Raw genomic sequence first — 22,213 nt, 5'->3', positions numbered from 1 at the left:
TAGTTTGGATCACACAGAGCAACTCACAGAACGGAATAAACCCTTTGGGGTCACGTTGCAATCAAACTGTCCTGATCCGATTTAATGATGCAGATGTTATTTCACGATGTTTGCGTTTAGGAATTGCAGAAACATTTTTCATCTTGTTTTCATACTATTTCTCTACATTGTAGACAAGCCTGGATTCGTGAAACAGCTCCTACCTATTATGAACAATTAACATCACGCTTACACAATAGATCTTACTATCGCTCTTCCCTCCTGCCCCCCATGATAACTGTAGGGGACAGTAATTTATAGTTGCCATTCTTTTACAAAAAGAGTGCACGTGACAAAGGATCAGCAAGAAAGGAGGCTAAATATCCTGACAAAAATGTGTTTTGTTATCGGGAAATCAGTTTTTAAAACAAATCCTGGCACAACTCCAAACATAGCTAGCTGCATGCAGAGCTGTGATGAGAGGAATAAGAAATTTCAGAATTCACTGCTTGGGCTCTAGAGCCTTCTCAGCCTCTGATCCTTGTTTTATATTGCACCCATTACTGTGATATCCTGTTTTGGGAGAAGTTCTTGAGAGTTAAAGCATCTATACTGCTCCTTTGCCTTCGAAAGTCTGTGTGACTGATGTACCCTCAGATACTACAGTGATCAGCGCTTGATACATGTATGTAGAAATTTACATGGTGGCCCCTGCCCTTCCCCATCTTTTACTTCTGGGGGCATTCTGTGCCAAAAAATTACAAAAATTCTTTGCATACTGGCCATACTGGGATTGTTGGGTGACTTCTTGGCAGCAATTTGCCAATTTTCCAGCTCCGCTGCACAAGGAAACTAGGGTTACACAGTCTCCTCCACCAAACCCCCAATACGAGGGGACCTTTGAGGAACAGGAGGCTCGGGTGGACAAAGCGACTACCCTTCAAACCCCTGTTTCATCTTCATCTCTGGGTGAGGCAGTCATGCATCCACCACCATTTATGGCCAATGATTTTCATCAATTCCGGGACCTTGTGAAGAGGGTGGCTGACACCATCCAGATACTGTACTTCTTGAGGAAGTTAAAGACTCTCATCACAAACTCCTGGACACTTTGCATTCCGTGACACCCACTGGGGTTGCACTGCCCATTAATGAACCACTCCTCGATCCAGCCAAGACATGTGGCAAACTCCTGCCATCATGCTGCCAACTTGTAAACAGGTGGATAAGAAATATTACGTTGCCCCAGGAACTCAGAATTTCTGTTTTCCCATCTCCCTTCTAATTCCCTGGTGGTGGATGCTGTAAACAAGTGGGGTAGACAGAATTACTCCAGGTCTGCTCCATAGGAAATGGCCAGAAAAGGTTAGACCTTTTTGGATGGAAGCCTACTCATCTGCAACTCTCCAATTTCAGTTCACAAATTATCAGGAGATTATGGCCAAGTATGACTACATTAATTACAACAAGTTTGCATCCTTTTTCGATCATCTTCCTTAGGAGCACAGAGAACACTTCCTTCTGGGCCATCATTAAGGAGGGTCAGTTATCAGCCAGAAGCTCTCTCCAAGCATCCTTGGATGCTGCAGACACTGCTGCTAGATCCACCTCCACAGCAGTTGTCATGTGCAGGGTGTTGTGGCTCCAGTTGTTGGGATTCCCAAGAGAGGTTCAGAATACTGTTGAGGACCTCCCATTTGATGGTCAGAAGCTCTTCTTGTGACCTATGGAGAACTTGGGAACTATGCATATGCTGAAGGACTCCAGGGTCATGTTGAGGTCTCTGGGTGTATATATATCCCTACAAACAAGAAGAGAGTTAGCATGTCTCAAACTACACAGAGATCACGCCTGGCTCAGTTCCCTGGTTTTCACAGAATCACCAATCCCATGGTGAGAGAGAGAGATTCCAGAGGAAAAGAGCTTGCCACCCTCCTTCAGTGAGTACCTACTCATCATCGGAACGGCAATTTTGACAGATTGGCCAAGGCTTTGTCTCCTCTGTCATCTCTAGTTTGCAAGCTCCAACCTTTTGCCCACCTCCCCACTTTGGAGATTGCCTTTCCCATTTCCAACAGGTGTGGCGGTGTAGGTATCTCTTACGAGACTACACTTAGTCAAGAAGTACACTCCCTCTTTTGTTTAGGAATGATAGAACCAGTTCCATCACCTCACAGGAGGAAAGGGTTTTACTCAAAGTATTTTCTCATGCCAAAGGAGGACAGAGGATGGAGATTGTTCTGAGATCTAAGCTGACTGAACAAATTTGTAAAGTCTCAGAAGTTCCTGATGGTGACTCTGGCAGCTATAATCCCTTTTCTAGAGGCAGGAGATAGGCATCCTGTAGGTCAAGGGCCAAAAACCAATTTCCTTATAGTGACATATCCCGAGCACAGGGGTTACCTGGATTTCACCATGGGCTAGGATAATTTTCAGTGCTGAGTACTTCCCTTCAGCTTCTCTTCAGTCTCAAATAAATTTTTCAAGGGTTTAGCAGTAGTGGCTAAAAGTCATTTAGCCTTCGGCGAGAAGTAATTTTAGTCTTCCCATATCTTGAAGACTGGCTAGTACTTACAAAGCAGTACTAACTTCCACCTAGACAGCTCTCGTCCTCTTTCAGGAGTTGGGTTTCCAGCTAAACTTAAATAAGTCCAGGTTAGCCCCTGAACAGAGAATACATTTCACAGGGACATGTTTGGATTCATTGGCAGCCAGAGCCTTCCTTCTCACAGACAGATTCATAACTTTTTTGAATCTGGTCAGGACAATTCAAGGACGCAACTGTACTACAGCAAGGAACTGTTTGCAGCTCCTGGGTCATACAGCAGCTTGCACCTTAGTGATCAGTCATGCAGGATCATGCCTCCACTGCTTTCAGGGCTGGTTCAGGAGGATGATCTATTCCTCAACGACAGCTTGGACAAACAGGTTACAGTTTCCCTCCAGGTGAAGAACTCCCTGGATTGGTGGAAAGGCCAACACAGTATCTGTACAGGCATCCCTTTCATCTGCCCAGCTCCAACAATAACTGTGACAATGGACACATCTCTGTTTAGGGTGGGGAGCACACACCTCAACACACTCACAACTCAGGGCAGATGATCATCTCAGGAAACTGATCTCCGTATCAACGTGTTGGAACTCAGGGAAGTCAGGAGTGGCTGCCTTCAGTTCCTACCCCTTATCAGTGGCAAATCAATCAGGAGCAGGATGGATATGTACCTTGCGTGTTCTATATCAATACACAGGGAGGAGCAAGATCACCCTCCCTATGTACCAAAGCTATAAACTAGTTATGGAAGTTATGGAGTACAGCCCATTAGATTCAGATCTCAGCCGTTTACCTTCCTGGAGTCCAGAATGTCACAGCCAATAGGCTCAGCAAGTACTTCTCCCAGGACTATGAATGGGAGTTGGACTCTCAAATCCTTCTTGGGATATCCCAGAGGGGGGACTTCCCCAGGTGGACCTATTTGCCATGCACAGCAACAGGATGTCCCTTATTTTGCTAAAGAGGAGCCTAGGTTGCCTCTCTTTTTGGGAGATGTCTTTCTCCTTCTTTGTACAAAGGGCCTGTTTTACACATTGCCTCCAACAACACTAATTCTAAGAGTGATGAACAACATCAGGCAGGACAAGGCCAGGGTTGTCCTTGTAGTACCAACTTGGCCAAGGCAAGGTTGGTGTCCTTAAGTGCTTTACCTGTGTGTCCAACCAATGTTCAAGCTTTTGACCGTCCCTCATCTCCTCTTCCAGGAAATGGGTCTTGTGTTTCAGTGCAGCCTAGGGGTGAAGTAGGGCTCCAAGGATAGCTCCCAGACGGTTCATGGGATTGTAATCCACCTGCTCAACAGGAGTACAACAAGTATTATTAAACAGTAGAAGGGAATCACATAGAATTACTTATGTAAGCAGAGTCAGGATGAGCTCCACCCTGACATCTGGTAGTGAGTTGTGGCAAGTTGTGGAAAAGAACTTCAGGGGCTGATTTCATTTGCATAGGCACACCCACCCCACCTAGCATGAGCCCATAGCTGCCCAAATGGTCACTTTGGCTGCTGTGGGATCCCCAGTTTCTCTGTTATTGGGGCAGGAAGAATAAATTGTTGTTATCCTGATTCTGTGAATCAAGGACAGTGGAACTGTACTTGGCCTTTTGTTACGATGAAGGGACTTGCCATCAATTAAGTAGCACTCGCTAGGCAAGGGACATGGGTTCCAAAACTCAGTGAAATGAGAGAGGCTGGGGACAGGTATTAATACTTGGTGGCATGGGCCCCCTGGTGAGGGCCTTACATGCTAATTGCACTTCCTCCTCTCTCCACTGTGGAATATCAGAGCTAATTTTGATTCCATTAGGAGTCTAGTTACAGGCTACTGAGCTGAATTCACTTTGGACCAATGGTGCACCAGCACTGAAGCTCCCCTACTACAAGCTGAAATCACAAAAGAGCTAAACTTACTAAGAGCTGAAATCACTGAGTGTTGTGTTAAGTAGGGGGGAGCCTGAAGATATATTGCGGAGCAGTTTGTGGGACAGCTGGCAGAGCACAGCAGAGCGGCTCTTGGAGCAGAGCAGTTTGCGGGATGGCTGGAGTGGCTCATGGGACAGCTGGGAGAGCAGAGCGGCTGGTGGAGCAGAGCAGTTTGTAGGACGGCTGGTGGAGCGGAGCGGAGCCCCATGGAGAGGTGGGGCAATTGGCTTTGGACCACATAAGGTGCCCCTTAACCCCACCTCCCATCTCCACCCAGGTTGGGAGGTAAAACTCTGCAGATAAACTTTCAAACTCTGATGCTGCACTGACCAGGGACAGAGACTTTTGGGACTTTGGGTGACTTTGGATTGCTGGACTCAAGAACCAAAGGGAAAGGGCACGCCCCAATTTGCTTGGGGTGGGTTTTTTTGCTCATGGGTTGTGTTATGAATTCTGTTGGTGGTGTTTCCCCAACATAATGCCACATTGTTTCTCTGTTATAAAAAGGCTTTTGCTACACTCAGACTCTGTGCTTGCGAGAGGGGAAGTATCGCCTCTTGGAGGCGCCCAGCGAGGGTGACATATATTCGTCCCAGGTCACTGGGTGGGAGCTCAAGCCGGTTTTGCATTGTGTTATTGGAATGGAACCCCTAAATACTGAACCCGGCTGTTGTTGCTGCCAACTCTGACAGGCAGAAGGGTTGCACTTAAATTCAGAAATGGAAGAGGTTCAACCACTGATGTCACCGTCACCATCCTGTGCCTGAATCTTCTCCGCTCTTAGCCATCTGCTGGACTTAAAAAACTGAATATATCAATTAGCTCTGTTAAAGGTTCATCACCCTGTGATATCAGCTTTTCATTTCCCTCGAGATGGGTATTCCATTTTTGTGCACCGTGTGTCCTTGAGATCTATTAAGGGTCTGGCTAATCTTTATCCACAGGGTAAAGATGCTACTATGATTTGGGATCTCAACCTGGTACTTAAATATCTTATGGGACCTCTGTTTGAATCTATGGCGACCTGCTTCTTGCTTCACTTATCTATAAAGATTGCCTTTCTAGTAGCTTTCATGTCAGCCCACAGGGTTGGAGAGATTGGACCCTTGATGGCAGAACCCCCATTTATAATGTTTTTCAAGGACAAGGTCTTACTATCACCACACCCTAAGTTCTTAGCTAAGGTACGGTCGGATTTACATCTGAACCAGTCTAGTCATCTACCTAGGAATGGAATGATGGTACATCCGACGGTTACCGTCATGACTGGGATGTTGGGGGGTCAGGCCTAGTTGTTGAAGCGGGAGTCAGGCCTAGTGGTCAGAGCAGGAGTTGGGAACCAAGAGTTGAGCCAGGGATCAGAGTCAGGAGGAAGCAGGGCTGGAGCGTAGTGGAACAGGACAGGAGCAAGGCTGGGAAGAAGGCAGGCATAGGAACACTCGCAGCTGCGCACATGAGAATCGAGACACCAGGGACCTGCTGCTGAGCTTAAAACAGGCCTGGTCTGCTGGCTCCCTTCAGCCAATCAGGTGGGCAGGTCAATCAGGTGGTCCTGCCGCAACTTGTCTGAGCTCATTTATCTGCCTGGAGGCTGGGCTGGCTAGTCCTCAGGCTCAGCTGAAGGAGGTCACTCCTTACAGTTACCATCGCTCATAATATAATCTATAAAGAAATCAGTGTATTGATTGTAGGGATTTCATAGTGATGGTTGTGGCGCTCTCTCTTATATGCCTAACATCGACCCTTCTACCCATCTGATTTTCTAAAAGAAAGGAAACAATTAATAACTACACAGGCTATTTAGCCTGAAACGTCTCACGAGAGGGAGAAAAGGTTGGGGATGTTTGAAGTGAAGCTGATAAGCTGTTTTTTGGTGGGTTTTTTTTTGAGATATACACGTTAAAAATAAGTGGTACTTGCTCCCACCAACGTTTCACTTATTGTTCTCATCAATTTTTCTCCCTCCATAACTCAGTTTTTAAAAATGTGAGTTGAGATTGGTGAAGTTATTTAAAACGAAAATTCTTAGCGTTGGAAGGGCCTTGCTGTGACGCACGTTGACCTTCTGCCAGGGGGCACCAAGAGGTCGTTGGCTCACAGACGTGAGTGAGTAACCCCTCACAAAAATGCAGAAAGGTTTTGTTCTCTTTATTTTTAAACCAACTATTCCATTTTAGAAGCAATGTTTAGCTACTGTGCTTAGCAATCATCGCTGGATAGAGCAAACACAAATCATCCCGACCCAAAAAGCCCCGAAAGGCCTAACTCTCTCCTTCCAAGCTGTCAATGCTGCCAGTGTCCCCTAACAACGTCTACAGTGCAGTGACTCATCACTAGAAAAATCTGCAGCACACTGAAAACATATCATTTGGAGACGGTGGAAAATGAATTGAATTCAGAGTCAAAACAAATAGATCATATGAGGAAGAGTGGCTGGATGGGAGCCGGGGGGACAGTGAAGGGAATGGGCGTGATTGATTGCATGGGAAATATGACCTTGGTTTAATAGGCCACTGAAATCAATGGCAAGCTTCCAGTTGACTCCAAGTGGCATTGGATCAGTGTCTGCGCATGTACGGAAAGGCTTTGTGACCGCCATTAACTTTTAAAAACGTATTGTCAAAGATTTAGTCACCCGCACTTTTATCACCAGGATAATGATTATACTTTTAAGCATGCTCTAATGATGACAAATGTCTTGGAGATTTCTGCAAAACGAACCATAGCCAGTTAAATGAACGTCATTTGGCAAAATAATCAGTCATGGAAGGTGCAGATTGAAGAGATCGACTGAGTCATCCACATCTAATTCAGTGGGGAGCTACTCTCTAAAAAAAGACTGGACAAAAGACTCTCCCTAGTTTTATTATCCTAGGAAATGGGGTTCCTGTCAGTTTCCTTTGGATACTATTCTGCAGCCTTATGCATATAACTGTTGAGAGGTTTTCTTGATGGTCCCCTTCTATTTTCCCTTTCTTAATGTATAATTCTTCTCTTTTCTGGGGTGAAACCCTGGCCCTCTTGAAGTCAGTTATGTCAGTGAGGCCCAGATTTCACCCCCGGGATGTGACGGAGTAGGGAGTATTAACCTGGTAATGGTGCAGGGGAGTTTTACTCATTTACTGTCTGCATTAATACTAGATGGAGATGGGAAATAAGGGTGTGACTTCACTGAGGGATGACACTGGACAGCCAGCACCTAAAGGGTGGCGGCTGCCCTTCGTAACCTGAGCCCAGGAGGGGGTTGGGGCCAGGTGACACCGTCTGCCCCCGGGAAGCTGGGCAAAGGCTGGAGGAGGCTGCTGGAAGGAGTTTCAGTTTGTAGCTTGCTGGTGAAACAGGCCCAGCACCTGGGTCAGGGCTCCCCACTCCCCCAGGAAGCACCTGACTGAGGGGTCCTGTTTTCTGTACCTATTAGCTCTGTTTTAGACTCTGGTCCTGTTGTCTAATAAGCCTTCTGTTTTACTGGCTGGCTGAGAGTCACGGTGAATTCCAGGGAGTGGGGGCTGCAGGGCCCTGACTCCCCCACGCTCAGTGACAGTCCCCCTCTATTTCCCTTTCTTAATGTAGTTATGCCTATCTATATTGCCCTGTGGCACACTGTATAATTCTTCTCTCTTTTGGGGTGAAACCTGGCCCTCTTGAAGTCAATGGAATCAGTAAGGCCCAGATTTCATGTAAACATTTTTTCCCCCTTGTAGTTGTCACTGACCCAAGCAGTACAGGTGGCTTAATCTTTCCTCCTAAATCCATTAGCTTTCTGGCAATTTTTGTTCCTCTTCTCTGAACTCCCCCTGAATTTGCTGATATCTTTCTGGTAATGTGTGGAAAGATTTTCCAAAGGCACACAAAGAGCAGATGTGCCAGAGGCATGCAGAGAAGGGCCCATTGCCTTCCTGCAGTCCTTAGGAAGATGAAAAAATGACACACATTCCTGTTTTGGATTGAGATTAGTTTTAAAAATTGAGATATTTAAATCTCTCTCCACACACTACTTCCAGAAAATCAGAAACTGTCTTAGGTTCTGGTTCTGCAAGGTATGTAAGCACATGCCTAACATTAAGCCTCTGACTAGTCCCACTTAATTCAACGGGACTGCTGACAATGCGGAAAGTTAGACATGCTTAACTGCCTTGCTGAATCAGGGCCTGAGTGTAGAAAATGGTTACGTTTCATTTAAACATCAAAAGAACATTGTGGTTACGCTCAGTTTCCCCTTCCTCTGCCAACAATTGATGTCAAAATGCTCCTTTTAAACCTTCTCATAGAAATGAATACAGCCTATTGACTTGTGTTCCCCCACGGGAACCGACATTTGTGTAGTGAATGGCTAGAGCATAGTTTTGGGAGTGGGGAGTGCTGCTGCTGTCTGACAATGATTGACTGTGTGACCTTTAGGCAAGTCAATTAAAAAAACAAACAAAAGAATTTCTGTGCCTCAGTTTCCCCATCTTTAAGGTGGATATAATATGATACTTAACTCAAGGGGGTATTAAGGGAATAAAGGTTTGTAAGTGCTTTGAGAACCTTGGCTTAAATTTGCTATATAAGCCCAGAGTATTTTTATATAGATCGTTCTGGTGCTAATAGTGTAATGTATGAGCACCACGAGAAGTGCTGGCTTTCAAATGGTCTCTATTTAAATTTTTGTCATAATGGCTTTTATCTCGCTGCTATAGGATTATCTGGAGCTCTTTGCTGTCTGCTACAAAATGCATGCCTTGCTGTGTAATCTTGGACTTCTGGTGGTGGCTTAGTGGCGGTATCTCTAAGCTGGTGGACGGGTTCTTGCCTTTCCTTCTCTCTAGGCTGGATAGTTTTGATAGATAACACATAGAAGCTGATGGACAAGTGATTTACGGTAATCTCTTATGATGCTTATTCTATAGCTCACAGAATTGTAAGTGTGGCATGCTGGCAAAACTGAACAACTGATCATCAGATACGGGTCATGGTATAAGCATGGCTTCTCAGAATGCTCAGAGTTTCCTCCAGCCACTCTCCTCCTGGATGTCACGGATGTACGAAGCTGTCCAGCAGGTGGGAGACTCCTTATCTGCTTCATTGGTCAACTTGAGCAGAGTGGACCACAAGTCGGAGGAAGATGGAAACCAGGACTTAGAAGACAGTGACGGCAGTTACAAGGACTACTCTGAAGATTCAGAAGATGAAGGAAGCTTTAGCCAGTACACGAAAGATGCTGAACACGTGCATCCTGAAGACGGTGACTTTCCATCAACAAGTCATGATCTTGATTCCCAGGCACCTGCCCGGGGCTCCGACATGGGTCTGCAATGGCAGAAAAGAGTGAGAAGTGGCACCAGCTCCTTAGAGCAACGTCCAGACAACACCAGCTCTCTGTCATCCCAGGGGTTTTACCAAGAATATGACGACCACCAGCTGCTAGGTATGCTTCCTGCCATACCCGAGGAGGAAGGCTACCTCAACAGGCAGATAAGGGACCTTCAGCGTGACCTTGATATGCCTGGCTCATTAGAAAATATTAATGGAAAGGCATGTGTGGAAGGTAAGATGGTGGTTACCACCCAGCAGCATTATGTAAGAGGGCCCATTTCTCTCCTTTGACTTTGATTGATTTAGTTATTAATCTGCTCATTTTATTTTACATCATCTCTTGTAGATTTCTCACAGCTTCAAAATCCCCAAACCAACCATGCTAATGGCCCTGATTCTCCTCTGTCTTTCAGAATTAATTGCATTAAAGTGAGTGGAGTTCAACGGGTGTAAAGACACGGTAGGTTAGAGGAAAATCAGGTCCTGTTACCATATTAAGAAATGCAGTTCATTTCCCGCATTTATTCAGTTCAGGCTCATGAGCTTGACATGTTAGTGTGCTGTGGATTTCAGCCAAAATGCTTCAGGTATCAGAACCCTTCAAAGGGAGCTTTTCACCTTAAGCCTTCACTTTGAGAAGCATCTGCTTGTACATCATTGCTTAAAAAAAAAATGAAACCTTGCCAGGAACCTCAAGATGTTTCTGTGTGGCTTGCTGTGAAATGCGGTACTGAAGGATAGATGTGTTTCGAGAGTTACAGGTGAAATATTCCTAGATCACTTTTTCTCCTCACAACTTTTCAAATGAGATTCAAGAGGACGCTAGGCAGAAAATGGCAGGAAATGGATCAGAATTTGATTTTTTTTAAAAATTAAGTTAAATTAATAGTTTCAGGGGTCTGAATCTCAGCTGCCCAAAGGATGCATACCAGATATCCCCCTAATAATGGCTTCAAGACTGGGCTTGAAAAGTTTATGGAGGGGATGGTATAATGAGACTGCTTTCAATGGCATGTAGCTGATCTGCGACTGTTAGCAGCAAATATCTCCAACAGCTGGTGATTGGACACTAGGTGAGGAGGGCTCTTAGTTACTACAGAGAATTCTTTCCCAGGTGTCTGGCTGGTGGGTCTTGTCCACATGCTCAGGGTCTCACTGATCACCATATTTGGCGTTGGGAAGAAATTTCCCCCAGGTCAGATTGGCAGAGGCCCTGCGTTTTTTTTTTTGTTTTTGTTTGCCTTCCTCTGCACCATGGGGTATGGTCACTTGCAGGTTTAAACTAGTGTAAATGGTGGATTCTCTGTAACTTGAAGTCTTTAAACCATCATTTAAGGACTTCAATAACTCAGCCAGAGGTTAGGCTTCTATTACAGGAGTGGGTGGGCGAGGTACTGTGGCCTGTAATGTGCAGGAGGTGAGACTAGAATAAATGATGCCAGCGGAGGGCAACAAAAATGATTAGGGGGCTGGAGCACATGACTTATGAGGAGAGGCTGAGGGAACTGAGATTATTTAGTCTGCAGAAGAGAAGAGTGAGGGGGGATTTGATAGCTGCTTTCAGCTACCTGAAAGGGGGTTCCAAAGAGGATGGATCTAGACTGTTCTCAGTGGTAGCAGATGACAGAACAAGGCAAAATGGTCTCAACTTGCAGTGTGGGAGGTTTAGGTTGGATATTAGGAAAAGCTTTTTCACGAGGAGGGTGGTGAAGCACTGGAATGGGTCACTTAGGAAGGTGGTGGAATCTCCTTCTTTAGAGGTTTTTAAGGTCAGGCTTGACAAAGTTCTGGCTGGGATGATTTAATTGGGAATTGGTCCTGCTTTGAGCAGGGGGCTGGACTAGATGACCTGAGGTCCCTTCCATTCCTCATATTCTATGATTCTATGATTATGATGGTTCATTCGAGCCTTTGAGTCTATAAGTTAAATGTATAGTTTCAAGGGTCTGTATGGCAGCTACCCAAAGTATGCAGACCAGTTTTCCCCCTAATAATAGAAAGAGAGGGCTGCAATAATCTTAAAACTTTGGCTGATGAGCAACTTTAAGCACAACACCCTTCGAGGTAGGTGGGTGGTGGTGGTGGTCTGGAATTTCTATGCTTCTGCACTATATTGCATTGTGACCTCATTGTGTGTATGTTCATGTGGAATTTATTCTATCAATCCACTTTCCATGTGCGATCAGGGAGAGCTGGCAGAGGTGTAAGCCTATGTGGACACTGCATGAAAACTAGTATCCTGACTACGTTGTATATAGGTAATGATGTATTAAAGCCATTGTTTCGGGGAATTCATATTTTCTCTTGGCCTAGGGTAAAATATTCAAAAGTGATTTAGGAGCATAGGGGCTTGTCTACACAGGAAAGTTAATTTGGATTTCAAGTGGAATAGCTATTCCTGAATAACTCCATGTGTTGGACTCGCTTATTCTGGAATAAGAAATCCTTGTTTCAAATTGGCTTAATCCACTTCCAAGGAGTGTTAAGGGCTTGTTCACACAGGGAGTTATTCTGGAATAGCTATTCGATCAAGCTGATTCAGAGTAAGGCACTGTTATTCTGGAGTAAGAGTATCCACAGAGGTAGTTCATCAGAAATAGTTAATCTGGCATAACTCCCTGTGTAGACAAGTCCTAAGACTTCCAAGTGCTTAACTCTTTTGAAACTGGCATTTAGACACTTCCGAAAATTTGAACCTGCTGTTGGAAAAGCTCTCCCCTGAGGGCGGCTAAACACCTTTAACTCTCCCCTGAGGGCGGCTAAACACCTTTGACTCTCACCTCCGGTATGGTGCTTGATACTGCACAGGATCTGGCCTTTTGTTTTGGTACTTGGTGGGGAGATGAGACATGGATGGTGTAAATCTTGGCAGTGACCCTTCAAGAAAAATTTAAATATGTCCTTTGCTTTCTTTCCCCTGCACCATCATTCCCATTAAACAAGTAAATAATTAGAAAGGAAGGAATAACCAGCCAATAATACTCTTTCCCACCATCATCCCCTTCCCCCAAACTCCCCTGCCTGATGTCTTTGATACTGTATTTTAGAGCTGGATCAATGTGAATTCTCAAGTTAAAATCCAGGCCTCAGTAGTGGTGTCTGCTAGAGAGTGAAATTCACATATGCTGCATGAAGCCAGAGTAATCAGGCATTTATGTGGCTGTGCAAGGGGATGAAATTGTGCCCCTTCCCCAAACTGAGGATTTGGCAGGATTTGACATTAAAGGATTGGAATAGTGGCCATGTTCTCTCAGCGCCTATTCTATGGGAGTTCCTGGCCACCGCATCCATGTTAGTTCATATGGCCTGACCCCTACCAGCCTCTCTCCACATTAGCCTATATGGAGCCATCATGGAGCCCTACTCTGCAGAGCTCCCCACCCCTGCCCAGCTGCTTTGCCCGAAGCCCCTTCTTTTTCACCTGTAAGCACCAGCTTTCCACAATCCTAGTGCTTTTTCCTCCACTATGCACTGCACTACGGACCATATTGTGCCCTCATGACTTGATTGATGGCGGTGAAGTTGCAGGCATGGATCAAGGGCAAGATATGGCATGAAGGCCTGGCTTCTTTCATCTCAGAGCTATCTAAAACATATACATTGCAGCAGCTTGCTGTAAAGTGTGAAAGCACTGAACCATGACTGAAAGTGTCTTGCCTGAGATTTTTTTTTTTATTAAATTTCCCCTGTCTCGGATGTGATTGAACATGTTCTGCTACCCAAAGTGTGGCATACCCCTTCCTAAACATACATGCCCCTCCTTCATCTCTCCCGTTGCTCTTTGGATCTGTTGATTTACTGAGCATATGAAATGATTTGTTGATAATTGAGATGTGAGAAGATGGGATACCCTGACAACTTCAAATTTCAGATCTGGATTGAAATGATCAAGGGAAATGTAAGAGGTATCCTTGTTTCTGTTAGCTTTCTTCCTAACCCTAAATGACAACATAAGTGAGCATATGGGCTGGCTGGCATACAGTAAAGGAGAGTCATTCACTAGCATAAATATTAAACTTCTGAAAAATTTTCATCTTGCGTTTGGCATTATTTCCCTTGGTCCTGTAAAATACATGTTTCCTGTTTATCCTTGGACTCTTTTCAGAACATTGCATCTTGATTTTATTGTACTTAATGTACCATATTCTCCTTTACAACAGAAGATTTTAAAGCTAAATTGGCACAAAACAAGAGTGATGCTTGAATGCTTTTTGTTGCCATGGCAATATTTCTGGGCACTTACTGAAGACCTGGTTGCCAATAGTAATGTAACAGAGAAAATAGATACACTTCATTTAGCAGCCACAGATGATTAATAGGCACAGAGACCCATTACAGGGTGATCCTAATATAGGCTATGCTAGTTTTAAAAAAACAGTAGCAAAAGAAAAGCCTTTTGGTGGAAAAACATCACCTTTTGCTAGGTGAAGTAAAGATGACATAATTGCAGTTAAAAATTGGGTGGAAAAGACCGATTTTTATCAAATAAGTTTTTTAGCAGATGGTTTTCAGCCACCTTTTTTTTTTTTTGCTTTCAAGAAACGTGCTCCCTATTTTCTAAAGTAGCCCTTCTGCTGGCCTCAGTGCATTCCAAGCGTAGATTATTGAAAGGCATTTCTAGGCTAAGGGGTGTAAGTATCTGAGCATTGAAATCTTTGAGTTCTCAGATCACACTGCTGATAGGTAACGTGGCACATGCTGATCTGCTGTGGCGCAGGTTTGCCTGCCAGGGAATCCCTGCGCTGAGCCCCCAGTCTATAACTAAGAGATGCAAATGCTGTTGTACCACAGATGCATTGAGAAGTTCTAGCACTCTTTCACTTTGGTCACTTTTGGTCCATTGTCAGAAAACTAGATACATATGAGATCTGTATAAGATGCACTGGAGACTGGATACCCCATCAGTATTTAACTGAAGTTCAGTTGCTTTACTCCATATTCCTCTGTCACACCAGCTTAGCACCAGCGTGGAGGAAACCACCTTCTTCGGCTGTCCCTTGATGCGAGGATGATGTCAGCCAAGGGGGTTCATTGGTGCGTCTTTAAGTGGCTGAGGAGCCCAGTTCTTGCCCTGCAAATTTTCCCACAGAAGTGACAGTTGTGATCTTGGAGGAGACCTAGTTGTTGGCTGGAATGTTGTGCCCTTTCTTTCCTCCTTTGTCGCGGCCCTGTCTCAGTGCACGTCTGTTCTCAAAGTGAGCTGTGGCTTGGTGTATGATGTGGCACAGCTGTGTTCTGTTCCGCCCCAAGTCCTCCCAATTTGTTGGGTTGATGCCTCCCTTTTTAAGCTGTACTTTCAATATATCTTTGAAATGCTTTCGCTGCCCTCTGCAAGCCCTTCTTCCCTGACTTAACTGAGAGAAGAGTACTTGCGTCAGGAGGCGAGCGTCAGGCATACGTACACAGTGGCCAGCCCAGCGGAGTTGGTATTTCATGACCTGCTCTTCCATGCTGCTGCTGATGGCTGCAGAGAGAACTCTGATGTTAGTGCATCGGTCTTCCCAGCTGATCCCGAGAATTCTCCTGAGGCAGCATTGCTGGAACCACTCCAGTTGCTTGAGATGTCATCTGTCAGTTTCCCAGGTCTCACACCCATAGAGAAGGGTGGGGATGACAATTGCCTTGTAAACCAAGATCTTGGTTCCTGTTTGTAGGTGCCTATTATTGAAGACTCTAGTGGAAATAGCATAAGAACCAAGTCAGTCCTTATAAATCCCTTGCAGAAAACAAGTGATGGGATGGTTTAGTAGTGAGTAAAAAGAGGGGCCTTTTGGGTTGGGGCAAGGGTCAGCAACCTTTTAGAAGGGGTGTGCTGAGTCTTCATTTATTCACTTTAATTTAAGGTTTTACGTGCCAATAATACATTTTAACATTTTTTAGAAGGTCTCTCTCTATACGTTTATATATTATATAACTAAACTATTGTCATATGTAAACAAGGTTTTCAAAATGTTTAAGAAGCTTCATTTAAAATTAAATTAAAATGCTGATCTTATGCCGCCGGCCTGCTCAGCCCGTTGCTGGCCTGGGGTTCTGTTCACCTAGACCGGCAGCAGGCTGAGTGGGGCCTGCGGTCGGGACCCCGGCTGGCAAGGGGTCTGCAGCCAGAACCACAGATCGTCAGTGGGCTGAGCGGGGCTGGTGGCCGGGACCCCAGACTGGCAATGGGCTGAGCAGCTCAGCCCACTGCCCGCAGACCGCTGCCGATCTGGGGTTCCGTCCACCGGCTCCTGCCAGCCAGGGTCCCAGCTGCCGGCCCCGCTCAGCCCGCTGCCGATCTGGAGTCCTGGCCCTGTCCACATAGAGTAGGTACCTACCTTCTCCCTGGTTCTAGCCATTCTCTTCCTCTCTCTGCACTGGGATGAGGGTGGGAGTGTGCTGAGAACAGGGCTGGGGGGTGAAGGAGCAGGCTGCAGGTTGGGGTGCAGGGTCTGGCCAGGAGCTAGAATGAGGGAGGAGGCTCAGGGTTGGGGCAGGAGGTTTGGGGTGTGGAGCGCTTACTTGGGCAGCTCCCATTTGGTGCGAGGGGTGCAGGTGGAAATGTGGGGGGCAGGGTGTGCAGGAGCTCCCGTTTGGTGCTCAGGGTGAGAGTGGGGATGTGGGGGGTACAAGAGTCGGGGCATGGGGTGTGGGGGTCTGGGTATGTGTGGGGGGTGCAGGGGGCTGGGGGTATTTGAGGAGGGTGCAGGAGTCAGGGCAGGGGACTGGGGGGGCTGGGGATGTGTGTGGGGTGCTGGAGTCAGGGCTGGGGTCAGGGCACGGGACTGGGGTGTGGGGGGTGCAGAGGTCAGGGCAGAGGGCTGGATGTGTGTGAGGAGGGTTCAGGGGTCAGGGCAGAGGGCTGGGTGTGTGTGAGGGGGGTGGAGGGGTCAGGGAAGAGGGCTGGGGTGTGTGTAGGGGGTTCAGGGGTCAGGGCAGAGGGCTTGGGGTGTGGGCTGGGGTAGTGGGGGTGCTCCCAGCCCCCTGCCCTGAGCGGCTCATGGCAGGGGGCTGGAGGGGGTATGCCCTGATTCCACCCCCTTCCCCAAGGTCCCCGGAGCAGAGAGCGTGCTGGGGCTCTGCTTTTACCTCTCCCTCTCCGAAGCAAGGGCCGTTGGCCGCAGAGAGGGAGAGAAGGAGGGGCAGGAACCCAGCACGCTGGGGGAAGAGGTCGGGGGAGGGGGAAGCTTGCCTGCCCTGCAAGGAGAGAGCGGGGGGCGGAAAAGAGCGGGCCGGGCAGGATTTTTAGTGGCACTCTGCTGTCTGCCCGGGTCTGGCAGACAGCAGCGTGCCATTAAAAATTGGCTCGTGTGCCATAGGTTGCCGACCCCTGCGTTAGGGAATTGGCAATGGGAATATGGGCCAACATCACCAGCTTGAATCTAGTTCAAATAAGAAATATCCCAAAATGCTATGATGGCTGTTAGGCACTTGTGTGAAATGAATATAGTGGTCAGAGCCTACTTGCCAATGGACGAATGTCCCACACAAACAGAAACCCACACTCATCATGAACACGAGTTGACAGTTTCCGTAGAGAGGCTGAATTTGGAATAGGCGTGGGGCCTGAAATACCACTTGAGTTGAATCCTCTAGATCAGAACTGAAGCACGTTGGGGAAGCATGTACTTCTAGGGCCAGTTCTGCGAATGAAGAGTCTCCAGGGCTGTCAGTCTGACACTGTGTTCGCAATGTTACAATATAAATGAGCGAGCACTAAATCAGGAAATTCTCAGGAGGCAACCTTAACATTGCAAAACCAAGATTTTCATTTGTTTTTTCTGAAATAAGGCAAGATCCATGCCAGCTAAAGACTACATTCAGATCACACTGAAATGACTTTATTAGACCTTAGTAAACTAGAAAATGTGAAGGTTTACCATTACCCAAGGGATCTGGTTTGGCATTAGGAATCCGAAAGCAAGAGACTGCCGGGAAGAAGTGCCAGATTATCCTTGGTAGTTGGCATTGTTTAGACTTGGTTTTTATCCAAGGACCTGGAGCTGAGCCAGTTGTCATTCATCCGTAGGCAGGCTGTGGGCTGGGCCCTCTGTATAATCTGTGAATAACATTTAGAATTTAGAAATTGAAGATTACATTTCTGGGTGTGATCACACATGCACAAAAGGGCTTGTCCTCACTAGGAAAATACACCGAGGTTAGCGACCTCATCCTAGACACGTGTTTATGCCTAGAGAAGTCTTGAGTCAAACACAAGTTATTAGGCTCAATACGGGAGTAACTGAATGGAATTCTATGGTCTGTGTTATGATAGTGTAATCATCCCTTTTGGCCTCAAAATATATGATTATATGAACCTGGCCCAGCTATATTGAGGTAGGAGGAGTAGATTTGTATCTACTCTAGGGAAAATGTTGAGGTTTACATCGAGAAGCTACATCATGATAGCTAGCTTTCATGTATTTTCTTAGTGTAAACAGATACTAAAAGGCTCAGGGATATTAAAGTATTATAGATTTTAAGGCCAGATCGGACCATTATGATTATCTAGTTTAACCTCCCGCATAACAAAGGCCGTAGAATTTCAACTAATAATTATTGTTATGGAGGGAATTATTCTTCCTTTCGGAGTGAGCCCAATTTATTAATATTTGTAGAAGCAAGAGGCCCCAAACAGAGACTTGGTTCCCATTGTGCACTTTACACATATAATGAGAAGAAGATCCCTGCCCCGGTTGCTTGCAGTCTACATCAAACTTGTTTTGAACTAAAGAATATCTTTTAGAAAGACAGCCAGTCTCAGTGTAAAGATTCCAAGGAAGGTAGCAGCTTCATTGGTAAGAACTTAGAAAGAACTCTGGTTGGAATGTGTACTCTGGAGCCTTTATAAGTCAGGAGTGCCTTGCATTCAAAAAAGGAAGTGCTAAAAGGCCACACTGAATCAATAGGAACACTAGGAGTGAATAAAGAGAATTAAAGGCAATGTACAGAAAATTTTTGCTACCAGAGTGGAGGAGAGCACAAGGACAAACTGGGATATATATCTGGTATCTCGAGAAGATTTTGTGGGAGTCTGAAGATTTCTTCAATGATGCAATAGAAATGAGCTGTGTCCACTGATTTTTTGAGTTGGTTGTTTAGTTTTTAAACGTATAGCATCCACTCAGAATTAATGTGCGCACACACATCTGTTGTGTGTGTAGTAATGGGATTCATTTTTTTTCTAAAGTTTTCCCTTTTACATAATTTCAATCTCTTCTGTTGTTTGAAAGTGTTAAGATTTGCAGAATAATACCAATGAACAATTCTTTGCAATTATAAAGTACCCTCTTACCAGGATGTCAAAGCACTGTGCAAAAAGGAATGAAGTTTACAATAGGCCTGTGGGGAAGGTCGGTAGTGAGCCCATTTTACAGATGGGAAGACTGAGGCACAGAGAGACTGAAGACACGGTTTTCAAAGGTGACAAGTGATTTTGGGCGCCTCCATTTTTGGGGGCCCACCTTGCAATGCCTTAGGCTTGATTTTCTGCCATGCTAGCAGAATCAGTGAGCATTGGGGGCTGTACCTCACCTTTCATAAACCAGGCCCAACGTGGCTCAGATTAGACACCAAAAGTCGAGGTGGCATTTCAGACCCTGTTGATGTCAGAGTTCCCCGAAGGCATAGTTCAGAAAACCAGTATTTGTATGTTGCAGAATGAGGAGAAGAAGAAGGAGGTAGAAATGGTAAAGCTGCCTATTCAGAGAACCTGACAGCAGGGAACTGGGTAGCTGTTTGTCATTGCTGTCTAGCAGTAACAGTGTTCCATGATTTTGCTGTGGGTCTCTTGCTTGGGATTTAAAGTGCATACAAAGGACCTTAACTTGTGAAATGTGGAAAAAAGCTACAGATGGCCAATAGTCAGTCACGCAAGAACAGTTATCATAGGCTGATGGGATAAATCCCTTTGAGAGAAGAAGTTTCTGAGTAATCAGTAACAAGACTTACTATTTGTATTATGGTGGCACCTAGAGGGCCAACCAAAATGGGAGCCCATTGAGCTAGGCCCTGGAGTCTGCCCTTTCAAAGGCCCAGGGTCTTGGGGCCAGCCAGCCCTGTTTGATTATCAGACCCATCTGGGAAGAGCTCAGGTGTTACCTATAAAAGGGCTGAGAAGGCTTAGTTGACGTAGGAATGTAAATATCATTTAAAAAGTTAACCGTTTAAACGATTAAAATTCTATCATTTAAACGGTTAACTGATTAGAGAGAGAGGAGTTGGGGTTGCTCTGGCCAGCGAGGCAGGGGCTGGGTCCGGCTGACCGGCCACGAGGCTGGGGTCAGCTGGCCAGCCGGTGGGGCAAGGCCTGGACTGGGGTCCGGGGCTGGGGGCTGACGTGGCGTGGCGTGGGCAGGATCGGCGCAGGTGGGGCCGGGGGCCGGCGAAGGCAGGGTTCTTGGATCCAGGGCTGGGATCCGGCCGACATGGCACAGCCGGGGGTTAACAGTTAATGTCGGTTAACCGGTAAGCCTAATGCTTTGGTTGTGAGTTTTTTGCCATTTTCTGGGGTCTTGTTAGAATTAATAAAACTGTGCCTGGTAAGAAGGACTTGAAAGACCTGGGGTGTGGTGTCAGCCCTTCCTGGATTGGGGTACAGGCCAGCACACTTCCATGTGGTGGAGAACGTGGGTAGGTAACTGGTCCGTGGAACTGAGGAGAAACTGAGGCAACAGCTAGCCCAAAGCCAGGCGAGGTGGGTGGCTCTGCAACACACTGTACAAACATATAGTGAGAGTTGCTTCTCCAAAAAGTTTACAAAGAGTTGTATATTGTAGGGTGTGTATTGCAGAGGCATGTAGAGTTGAAGTGACCTTGCCCAAGGTTACACCAGGTCAATGACAAAGCCAAGGATAGAATCCAAATATCCTGAGTCCCAGCTCATGGCCCTTTATAGTAGACATACTGCCTCCTATCTACCTAAGAGACATGAGAACAGAAGATAACCAAGGTATACTTTGAAGACCTCTGTCTTCTATGTTCACCGGTGAGTAGGTTGTATAAAGTTACACAACCTAATCTATTATTGATCATCTATTCTAATTATTTATTAGCTAAGAGGAATTTATTTAAAAGGAAAACATGGGCGTTATGATTCACAACAGTTACAGAGCAAATTGTGTGTGTGTATTGGGGCATGTGTTTTCTGAGCCATTTTGCCAAGCAGCATCCTCTTCCCACTCCCCATATGGCAGCTGTGCCTCTCTCTTCCTTTGGGAAATTGTTTAGGACTTGAGACTTCATTTACCAATGAACAGCATGTTGGCAGCATCTGAGAAATGTTGCATCTCTCATTGAAAATCTGCCGCTTCACCTCTCATCTCCTTCTACTACTGCTCTATACAAGGTGGGAATGATCTCACTGCATTATGTGTGAAGTAACAAGCAGACTTGTACAACACTAACAATGTTGTCTGCAGAAATAGAACGTTGTATTTTTCTGCAACGACTGAAACAGTTTTTTCCTTTTTTTCTTCTGTTTGTAGTTTCAATTCTTATTAATTTGACCCCATTTGTAGAAGGTCACTCCCATAAATTGTTGATTGCAAGAAAACGTTACAAAACAGAACACTCTCTGGGACTTGGGCCTTGATCCTCAGTGGCATTCTGGCCGTTTTGCACCATTCCAGTGGCATAAGCAGCTCTAAAGCCAGGCTATCCGGTCTCTGGAGGATCATCCCAGTGCATGGAGAACTGTTGTAGCTCACAGCTGATATAACAACCCCTACATCTCTCTAGTATGGGGGGTATGATTAATGCTATCTTGTGCCCCATCAATTCCTGGCTGTTGTAATTGACCATTGGCAGCTGGCATAATTTAGAATTGCCTTTAGATATTGTTAGGGTGATATGGGATTCTTGAGTCATTGCTGGAGATAAACTATGGGAAGAGATGGATGTTGAGAGGGATCTGAAGGAGGGGAGTAAGATTGCATGGACTTCTGGATGCTTATCCAAGCCCTAGGTCACAACAGTTAAACTGGTTCATTCGGCCACTTCATTCAAGGAGTCAATTTTCTACAGCATCTAGATTAGAACACAGACTGCAGGTTGTATGAATGTCTTATCTCTAATTCTAGTACCTCTGATTCTTAACTTTCCAAGATGTCCCGTTTGTTGGGGAATGTATTAATATATGATGTATGAGACAATATTCTGGCTCTGTGAACTCAACTATGAAAATATTAAGACCTGTTCTAGTCAAAATCTGAACAACTTTTAGGATCGTGCCATGAATCTCTGAGGACAGCTAGGGACCAATGAGATCCGCAGATGAAGATTTGGTAACTCACTCCTCTGCTTGGACTAGTTGGGATTATATGTGGAAAAACATGCAGTTGACGGTTGTAGGATGCCTACTAGCAAGTTGGTGTAATTGGGCTGTTTTATTGGAGGTGTTGTTCGTGTGTTTCTGAGATAGTTTCCCCAGATTGAGCTAAGGAGATGCATACTCATGTTTGTGTGTAGTTCAGTGGTGGACAAGT

At 45.7% G+C, this 22,213-nt stretch overlaps 1 protein-coding gene across 1 annotated transcript in view; it reads left to right on the top strand.

Annotated features, from left to right (window-relative positions):
• Positions 1–9,416: 9,416 nt before the first annotated feature.
• SYT16 (synaptotagmin 16) overlaps positions 9,417–22,213 on the top strand; it is a 49,481-nt gene continuing 36,684 nt past the window's right edge. The window contains exon 1 of the mRNA XM_077820579.1: positions 9,417–9,981. Coding sequence (XP_077676705.1) covers positions 9,417–9,981 — 565 coding nt within the window. The remainder of the gene's footprint in view (positions 9,982–22,213) is intronic.

The sequence above is a fragment of the Eretmochelys imbricata genome, chromosome 6 (genome assembly GCF_965152235.1).
Source record: "Eretmochelys imbricata isolate rEreImb1 chromosome 6, rEreImb1.hap1, whole genome shotgun sequence".
NCBI lineage: Eukaryota > Metazoa > Chordata > Testudines > Cheloniidae > Eretmochelys > Eretmochelys imbricata.
This window is presented reverse-complemented; position numbering and strand designations above follow the sequence as displayed.